Source organism: Eimeria tenella, genomic scaffold (genome assembly GCF_000499545.2).
Source record: "Eimeria tenella Houghton genomic scaffold, Eth_scaff33, whole genome shotgun sequence".
Lineage (NCBI taxonomy): Eukaryota > Apicomplexa > Conoidasida > Eucoccidiorida > Eimeriidae > Eimeria > Eimeria tenella.
The window spans coordinates 294566-303081 of NW_013543122.1; the positions used below are offsets into that span (position 1 = coordinate 294566).

At 52.4% G+C, this 8516-nt stretch overlaps 3 protein-coding genes across 3 annotated transcripts in view; 2 read left to right on the forward strand and 1 right to left on the reverse strand.

The window, feature by feature from the left end:
* The window catches only part of ETH_00005825 (Heat repeat family protein, related, related), a gene marked incomplete at both ends in the record, with an annotated part of 11085 nt that extends 5736 nt beyond the window's left edge, over positions 1-5349 (forward strand). The window contains 5 exons of the mRNA XM_013376301.1: positions 79-234; positions 687-758; positions 1038-1168; positions 1366-1585; positions 3748-5349. Coding sequence (XP_013231755.1) covers positions 79-234; positions 687-758; positions 1038-1168; positions 1366-1585; positions 3748-5349 — 2181 coding nt within the window. The remainder of the gene's footprint in view (positions 1-78; positions 235-686; positions 759-1037; positions 1169-1365; positions 1586-3747) is intronic.
* Positions 5350-5659: 310 nt separating this feature from the next.
* On the reverse strand, positions 5660-7634 carry ETH_00005830 (ribosome biogenesis regulatory protein, putative; the record flags this gene model as incomplete). The annotated part of the gene is made up of 5 exons (XM_013376302.1): positions 5660-5858; positions 6206-6786; positions 7039-7183; positions 7352-7453; positions 7594-7634. 5 exons carry the CDS (start codon positions 7632-7634, stop codon positions 5660-5662), a joined length of 1068 nt encoding a protein of 355 aa, XP_013231756.1.
* Positions 7635-8218: 584 nt separating this feature from the next.
* Positions 8219-8516, forward strand: part of ETH_00005835 (uncharacterized protein) — a gene marked incomplete at both ends in the record, with an annotated part of 1692 nt that continues 1394 nt past the window's right edge. Inside the window, one exon of the mRNA XM_013376303.1 lies at positions 8219-8477. Within this exon, the coding sequence (XP_013231757.1) occupies positions 8219-8477 (259 nt within the window). The remainder of the gene's footprint in view (positions 8478-8516) is intronic.

The following is an 8516-nucleotide window of genomic DNA, read 5'->3' on the forward strand; positions in this document are numbered from 1 at the left end:
CCCCCAGCATCAACTCTCTTTGCGGGCGCGTCCGCACCCCCCCCCCCCACCAGCCGCTGCCTCTGCTGCAGCTCGCAGCCGTGGGAGAAGCAGCAGCAAGAGAAGCAGCAGCAGCAGCAGAAGCAGCAAGGAGACAACGCGCACTGCAGCAACTGCGCTGAGGAGCGGCGGCTCCGCGAAGCTGAATTCTCAGATGCGGCGCGGCGGCTCCTGCACGACAGCAGCGCCATCAGGGTCAGTTTGCATGCAGTTTGCATGCAATTTGCATGCAAACTGCATGCAATTTGCATGCAATTTGCATGCAATTTGCATGCATATTTCATGCAGGCTGCTCGGGGTTGGGGCTTTTGAGACTTGGGCTGGGACGCAGGCAGTGGGACCCAGGGGCTGTACTTAGCCGTAGCAGCAAAGCCCCAAACAGGCAACGGCTGCGGCCCAAGTTGCATGCAGGTTGCATGCAGCCTGCATGCAGCCTGCATGCAAACTGCATGCAGGCTGCATGCAACCTGCATGCAAGCTGTGCAATTTGCACGCAAGCTGCATGCAGACTTCATACACGCTGCATGCAAGCTGCATGTAGTCTGGGCGAAACTTTCATGGGAACTGCATGCAGACTGCATGCAGACTGCATGCAAACTGCATGCAAACTGCATGCAAACTGCATGCAGACGTGGGTGGCTTTGCAGCTTGCGGCGATAAAGACGGCGGGGCTGTTGGCGCGGCCTCTTCCGACTTCTTCTCGGCGCGAGATAGTCGGGGTGAGAAAAGTTGAATCTTAAAATTAATTATTTAATTAAACAATTTTTGTAGAAGAAGCAGCTACGGGCTGCTGCTGCTGCTGCAGCAGCAGCAACGCAGCAAATCCGAAGTTCTCAATTCACCACTTTTTGCGACTTCGAAATTTTCCTTCTTTTCCCCCCGGGAGCAGCGGGGCAGCACAGCTGCTGCAGCAGCTGCAGCTGCTGCAGCAACTTGCTGCTTCGTGCATGCGCCGTTTGTGGGGCTTGCTGCTGTTGCTGCTGGGGTTTGTGTCTCAGTGTTTATTATCTGCATGCGAATCTTCGGGCCATCAGTTTTCCATTCGGCTTATTGCTGCTCAGCAGCTGCCTCTTTTATTCGATTTGAAAGACCGCCAACTCCGCGAGCTTCTTCTCGCCCTTGCCTTCTCGTAAGCTGCGCGCACCCTGCTGCTGCTGCTGCTGCTGCAACTGCTGCAGCTGTCGAAGGCAGCACAGTCAGGCTTCTGCGGCGGCGGCGCCGCTGCTGGTGTTGCTGCTTGCTCTGGCCTGCGTGCAGCAGCAGCTTCTTTCACCTGTGCTGCGAAGGCCAGTTCAGCTCTTGTTGTTGCTGCTGCTGCTGCTGCAGGCTGCTGGAAGACCCTGTGGCTTTGGTGCGGCGGACTGCTTGCCGCTGCATCCCTTCGCTGATAAAGTGCTGCTGCCCTTCTTTGCTGAACCTTCCGGAGCCGCTGCCGCCTGTTGAAGTCTTGATGCAGCAGTACGCAGCAAGCAAGAGCAGCAGCAGTGCCAGCAGCAGCAGCAGCAGCAGCAGCAATGGCACCAGCGGCGGAGTACCTTCTCCACAGGTAGCTCCAAGTCTCACATCGGGCGAAGAAGTCCGCGTCGTGCAGATGTTTCTCGAGAAGTTCGCCAGGTGCTGCTGCTGCTGCTGCTGCTGCGGGCTGGAGCTGCGAGTTTCTTTGCTGCTGCTGCGGGCTGGAGCTGCGAGTTTCTTTGCTGCTGCTGCTGTTGCAGCTGCTGCTGAGGATTAGGCGGGATCGCTGGCTCTGCCGTTGCTACCGTAGCTACCGCTGGCTGAGTTTTTGCTGCTGCTGCTCTAGCTGCTGCTGCTGGCGTCGCTGCAGAGCACGGGGGCAGCAGCAAAGTGGCTAGCTGCGAGTGTTCACTCAGGGCCCCCCGCTATTACTTGCGGCAGCTGTTTATTTACGTTTGTGACTCCATAATAAGGTCAGTTTCAATATTTCAGATGTTGAAAAGAATACTCTTTTCAGACTTTGTCTGTCCCTTCTTCGTTTGCTTTTGTTTGAGCTCGTTCTGCCCTTTTCCGCCTCGCTGCTGCTGCTGCTGCTGCCACTGCTGCTGCTGCTGCTGCTGCTGCTGCTGCTGCTACTTACTACTGCTGCTGCTGCTGCTGCTGCTGCTGCTGCTACTGTGAAAGTGTCGCCGTTGTTGCGGTTTGTGATATTGGACTCAGGAGTTTGTCTTTGTCATTTTTTCGTTTATATTTTCTGCGAGCTGCTGCGCGGCTTTCTGCGGATCCAGTTTCTTCCGTGCGGCTCATTTGGGCGTCTGCGCTTTCGCCGCACCTCAGTGCAAACTCCGGAGTGCTTTCCCGAGAAGCATTGGTGAATTTTTCAATCTTTTATCTTTTCTTTTGCTCATTTTAATGTAATTTCCCCTTTTTGTATTCTATTTGGTTTATTATTTAATTTCCCTCTTTTTTGCGTCCTATTTGGTTCCATTTTCTCCGTAATTTGCTTCCGCCGCACCTCAGTGCAAACTCCGGAGTGCTTTCCCGAGAAGCATTGGTGAATTTTCCCTTTTTCATTTAATTCTGTTCATTTTTATTTCCTTTTATGTTCTATTTTGTTTATTTTATTTAATTTCCCTCTTTTTATGTCCTATTTGGTTCCATTATCCCCGTAATTTGCTTTCGCCGCACCTCAGTGCAAACTCCGGTGTTCTTTCCCGAGAAGCACTGGTGAATTTTCCTCTTTTTGTTCTTTATTTTGTTTGTTTTTATTTAATCTTCTCTTTTCATATTCTATTTTGTTGATTTCATTTATTTGCCTCGTTTTTTATCCTATTTTTCTTCTTTTTCCCTTTTATTTTCTTTCGCCTCACCTCAATGCAAATGCCGGAGTTCTTTCGCTAGAGGCACTTATGAATTTTCCATTTTTTATTCTATTTTATTTCTTTATTTAATTTTGTTTGCGCTTTTTATATTTTTTTGGTTCTTTTAATTTCACTTCTGATTTTTCAGTCTTGCTTTATTTCTTTTTCACTTTGTTGCTTTCATTTCTGCTTTTTTAACTCTCTTTGTTTCTTTCTCTCTTCTACTTTCATTTCCTGTTTTTCAACTTTCCTTTGTTTCTTTGGCTTTATTTTTATTTCCACTTTTTCAAGTGTATTCTGTTTCTTTTTTATTTCCCTTTCTTATTACTGCGGAGTTTTCTTTTTCCCACCTGCTGCAGCTTCTTCGTTTCTTTTCGTTTTCTCGTCATTTCTTTTCGATCTTTTTTTCTGTTCTTTTGATTCTATTTTTATTTTCTTTTATTTTTAAATTTATTTGCTTTTGCGTCTCTTCCTTGTCTTCCAATTCTGCTTTTTTCTTTTAGTTCTCTTTTTCTTCTTTCGGTCCTGTTTTTCTTCTTTTGTTTCTTTCTTCCGTTTCCGCTTCTTCCCTCTCCTTTTTATTTTGCTTCTTGCTTTCTCTTATTTTTGTTTTTTCTTTCTTTTCTTTTTATTTTCTTTTTCTTTTCTTTTGGTTTTTCTTCTTTTCTTTCGGCTGCGTCTGTGGCCTCCCTGTGGCATTTTTGTTTTTGCTGCTGCTGCTTCTTCCGGGCATTTTGCTGCTTCAATTTTCTTTTTTGTCAAAAGAAAAGAAAACAAGAAATCGGCAGGGAGATCAAGATGCATGCGCAGCGAGCTTCACTCGAGGGGTGAACTGCTGCTGCTGCAGCAACTGCTGCTGCTGCTGCTGCTGCTGCATGTGGTGTTTGCACAGTTAGTTTGTGCAGCCAAGGGCCTGCTTTTGACGGAGAAGGACAAGGAAGTGCAGCAGCAGCTCCGCTGCTGCTGCATGCACGATGACGCAGAGCTTTGCGTCTCTGATGGCTTTGACTTGGAGGACCTCCAGGCCTGCTGCAGCAACAGCGACAGCAGGAGCAGCAGCGACACCAGCAGCAACGACAGCGGCTGCAGCCGGCAGCAGGAGCAGGCAGTCCTGCACTCCGAGGATGAGCTAGGACTCCGGACAAGGGAGCAGCAGCAGCAGCAGCAGCAGCAGACGCAGCTGCTCGAAGACACACAGAAGCAGCAACTTCGGCGTAAGTTGCTGCAGCGCCACAAGCTCAGGCTGCAGGGTGTACGTACACTTGAATGTGGTGCGTGTGCAACTGCTGTGTTTGCTGCAGCTGCTGTGCCCGCAGCTGCTATTTCTTTGGAGCTGGCAGCAGCTGTTGAAGAAGCCCTTGAGCAGCAGAAGATGCAAGAAGCAGCAGCAGCAGCAGCAGCAGCAACAACGGACTGCGCAGAGGGCGCAGCGGCAGATGCCGCATCAGCCGAGACAGCAGCAGCAGCGCGTGCTGCTGCCCCGGCTGCTGCTCCTGGCTTCGAAGGCGAAGTCCCGAAGCACAGAGCAGCAGCACCAGCAGCAGCAGCAGCAAACGGAGCAGCAACGGCAGAAGATGCAGAAGCAGCAGACACAGACCCGAGAAGACCCGACCCTGCGCTGCTGCTGCCCCGCAACTTGAGGTGTACAGACACTGCAAGAGGGCGCCGCGTTGCTTCTTGTGAACCCCCAGGCGCTGCAGCAGCAGCAGCAGCTGCTGCTGCTGCAGGAACGAGAAGCCACAGTTCCTCTCCCGTCAGGTGCACGGACTTTGCTGCTGCTGCTGCTGCAGTTGCAGCAAGGCAAGCCCGGCTCAGCAGCGAGTGGCCGAGCAGCAGCAGCAACCGGAGCAGCAAGAGCAGCAAGGGCAGCAGCAGAAGCAGCAAAAGTAAAAGCGACAGATTGTCACTTGCCGTTTGCTCATTAGAAAACAAAAACAAAAGGACTTTGGACCCCCCCAGGGGGCCCCTCAAGGGGCCCCCCAGGGGCCCCCTCAAGGGGGGCCCCCAGCTGTCCCCTGGCAGCAGAACAGAGCCATTTAGAGACAGGACAGAAGATGCTTTGGATTTGCTGCTGGGGCTGCCGAGGCCCGGGAGAGACAAGGATGCAGCAGCAGCAGCAGCTGCTGCTGCTGCTGTTGCTGCCGAAGCCTCAGCAGCAGAGACCCTGGAGATTGTGGAGCAAAGGGCGGGGCTCTTCTGGGACAGCGCCATTCACCAGCAGCAGCAGCAGCAGCAGCAGCAGCAGCAGCAGCAGATAGGAGAAGCAGAAGCATCTTTCTGGACCCGCTCAATCCCCACTTGTTCAGAGGAGGGCCCCACAGGCACTGGGGGCCCCCAAGGGGACTCTGTAGATCCCCTGAGGGGCTTTCAATATTCTTTTGCGGCAGTGGCGCCGCCAGAGGGGCCCCCAGGGGCCCCCAAGAGGGAATCTCACTCCGATGGGGGCCCTCCAGGAGCGTCGTCTACAGACACTAAAGATATTGTCTTTTTATAGTAGTGTGCGCCATCGCGTTGCATGCACTAAATCCTACAGCAGCAGCAGCAGCAGCAAAGCAGCAGCAACTGCAGCATTTAGTATTGGTTGCGCCGTAGCCCCGACTGCATTTGCTCCGTTATGTATTTGTTTGAGTCCAAAGAAAGAAAACAGAATTAAATTGCCAAAGTAAAGATCCTGACCAGCAGCAGCAGCAGCAGCAACTGCAGCAGCAGCTGCTGCTGCTGATGCAGCACCAGCCGCCTCAGTCAGTCGCCTGGTGCTGCATCAGCAGCAGCTGCTGCTGCTCATGCAGCACCAGCCGCCTCAGTCAGTCGCCTGCGTGTTCCTTGTTTGCTGCTTTGGTGGCCAGCAGCAGCCGCAGCTGCTCCTTGTATGCTGCTGCTTCTGCTGCAGCAGAAGAGTGGTGCTGCGGCTTTTGCTTCTTTTGCTGCTGCAGTGTGGGGCCCCCCAATGAGCCAGCAGCAAACTTCTCGTGCTGCCCCTGCGAGGCCGTGGATATCTGGGCCCTGGAGGATAAAACAAAAGCGAAGAAGGCATTTAATTTAAACAAACAAAAAAGAAACTAATGAAGAAAGAATAAAACAAAAAGACCAAAAAATGAAAAAGAACAAAAGTGGATTTTCGTGCAGATGTGGACTCGTGCAAAAACCCCTTTGGTGCCAGCTGTACGTACAGCTGGCACTCCAAAGAGGCTTTTTTGCAGAAGTCCATAATTGCAGTTTTATTTCATTTGAAGCTTTTAATTCAAACTCCTGGGGGTTTAGAAACACCTTTAGAGGTTTGGGGTTTCAAATTTGCAGCAGTTTGGGGTGCCCCGCCTAGGGTTTAGGGTTTAGGGTTTAGGGTTTGGGACCTGAGCAGCAGCTCCTTGAGTTCCTGCTTGGACTTGCCGCGGTGCTTCTTTGCCGAGAGCACCGGAATACCTGTGGGGAGGGTGGGGGCCCCCCTGGGGGCCCCCCTTGCTGCTGCTGCTGCTGCAGCCTGCAGCAACCCGCGAGTTGCTGCAACTCCCGCTTTTGCTTCCGCCTGGTTTCGAAGTTCCCGGAGTTTCTGTTTGGCCTTTTCCAGTTGGCGCTGCTTCTTGGCCTGCGTGAACAAGTCCCCCTCGTTGCCTGCTGCAGCAGCAGCAGCAGCAGCAGCAGGGTCCGGCACGGCGAGCCGCTTCCTCTTCTGGCCCCTTCCCCCAGCAGCAGCAGCAGCAGCAGCAGCAGAAGCCTTCTTGATGCTGAGGTTCCTGCTGCGCAAAGTCACAGCCCCCTTCTCCTCCAGCACTGCTTGCTGCTGCTGCTGCACCGCTCGGGGGCCCCGGGGGCCCCACCGAGGAATCCAATCTTTTAATTCTTCACTCCAAATTAATCTCGAGCGTTTTCTCTTAACAATTCCTTTCGCCTTTGCAAACGCTTGCCACCGAGTCAGCGGCCGCGCCGTCGGCAGCTGCGCAGCAGCAGCAGCAGCAGCAGCAGCAGCAGCAAGTGGCTTTGCATTCAGGATTCAACTTGGGGGTTGGGGGAAAAGTCTGTGCGGAAGCTAAACCCTAAACCCTGCAGACTTGAATGTGCGGAGGCAGCAGAAAGCAACTTCTGCTGCTGAAACTCCGAATTTAGAACAAATATTTGAATTAAATTCGTAAATTAATTAATTCAATTAATTATTTTAAAAAAGAATTCAATTAAAAGCTTTAATCACCTTCAGAGTCCGCGGGAAGCGGAAAGTGTCGATCTTGGGCGGAGGCGGCAGCTGTACGTACACCCCATCTTCCGAGGTGTGGCGAGGCAGCGAAAATAACTTCGTCACAAATAATTGAGCAGCTTTTTGTGTTTTTTCTTCGAGACTTTGCAGAAAAAAAACAAAAATAAAAGACATTAAAGTCTGAATTGCAAAGTCTAGACACTTCTCCCCAGAAAACGGGCCAAAACCCCGGTTTCAAGCCTTCAGTTTCATCCTTTTGGCCCTAAACCCTAAACCCTAAACCCTAAACCCTAAACCCTAGACGCCTCACTCTGTGGAGATCTCGAGAGGTTGCAGGTCCGTAGCGATGAGATGGTGCAGATGGTAAGTGAGGCTGTCGGGCTCTTCCACAAAATCCGGCAGCCCGGGACCCCTGCAGCAGCAGCAGCAGCAGCAGCAGCACAGCAGCACAGCAGCACAGCAGCAGCAAGTGAGTTGGGGCCCGCGATAGCTTCAAGGGTCCGCAGTAGGGGCCCCACGGGGTCACCTCCAAACCCTAAAAGAGGGACTTACAGGCTGGCCAAGTCCACTCGAACTGGAGCAGCAGAAGCCATAGTGCTGCAGCAGCTAAACCCTCAGGGCTAAACCCTAGGCCTTGGGATTCGCCCAGAGGCGCAGCAAATCCGGGGTTTGCGGGGGCGCTGAAGGCCTAAACCCTAAACCCTAAACCCTAAACCCTAAACCCTCAGCAGCAAACCCTGAAGGCTTTTGCTGCAGCAGAAGACGGAAGCAAATGAAAACGCATGCAGGAAAGCTGCTGTGGGGCCCCGCGAAAAGCGCTTCAGGCTGCAGTGGTCTGCTGCTGCAGCACGGGGCTTCTTGAATAATTATTGAAATTAAAATTTCAAAGTTTAACTTAAAAAAGATTTTAATGTTTTAAAATTAGTATTTTGGGGCCCCTGGGATTAGGGCTGGGGCCTCTCGGGGGCCCCAGGCGGCCGCGGGCTGCTGCTGCTGCTGCTGCTGCAGCTGGAGTGTACATACACCTCGAATAAGTGTGTGAGGCAAAAGCTGGACAATTGCAAAATAAAAAAGAATGAAAAAGATCCCACTAAGTCAATAGAGGCCCAGCTGACCTGCAGCAGCAGCAACAGCCCCAGCCGCCGCTGCCGCTGCAGCAGCAGCAGCAGCAGCAGCAATGGCGATCCGCGCCTGTCAGCTGCCGCTGCAGGGCCTCCGTCCCTTGGCCTGCCTGCATGCGGGCGGTCACTCCCTTGCGCTGCGCCGCTTCTCTGAACACACGCCCAGCAGCAGCAGCAGCAGCAGCAGCAGCACAGGCGGGCGAATCGCAGCAGCAGCAGCACTTGGGGCCTTTGCTGCCTACAGCAGCTACTGGGAATACCGCAGGCGCCGCATTCTTCACCGGGACCTCCCAGCCCTTCGCAGGCAATTCGAAGGTGACCTCCTTTTTTTTTTTTTTTTTTTTTTTTTTTTTT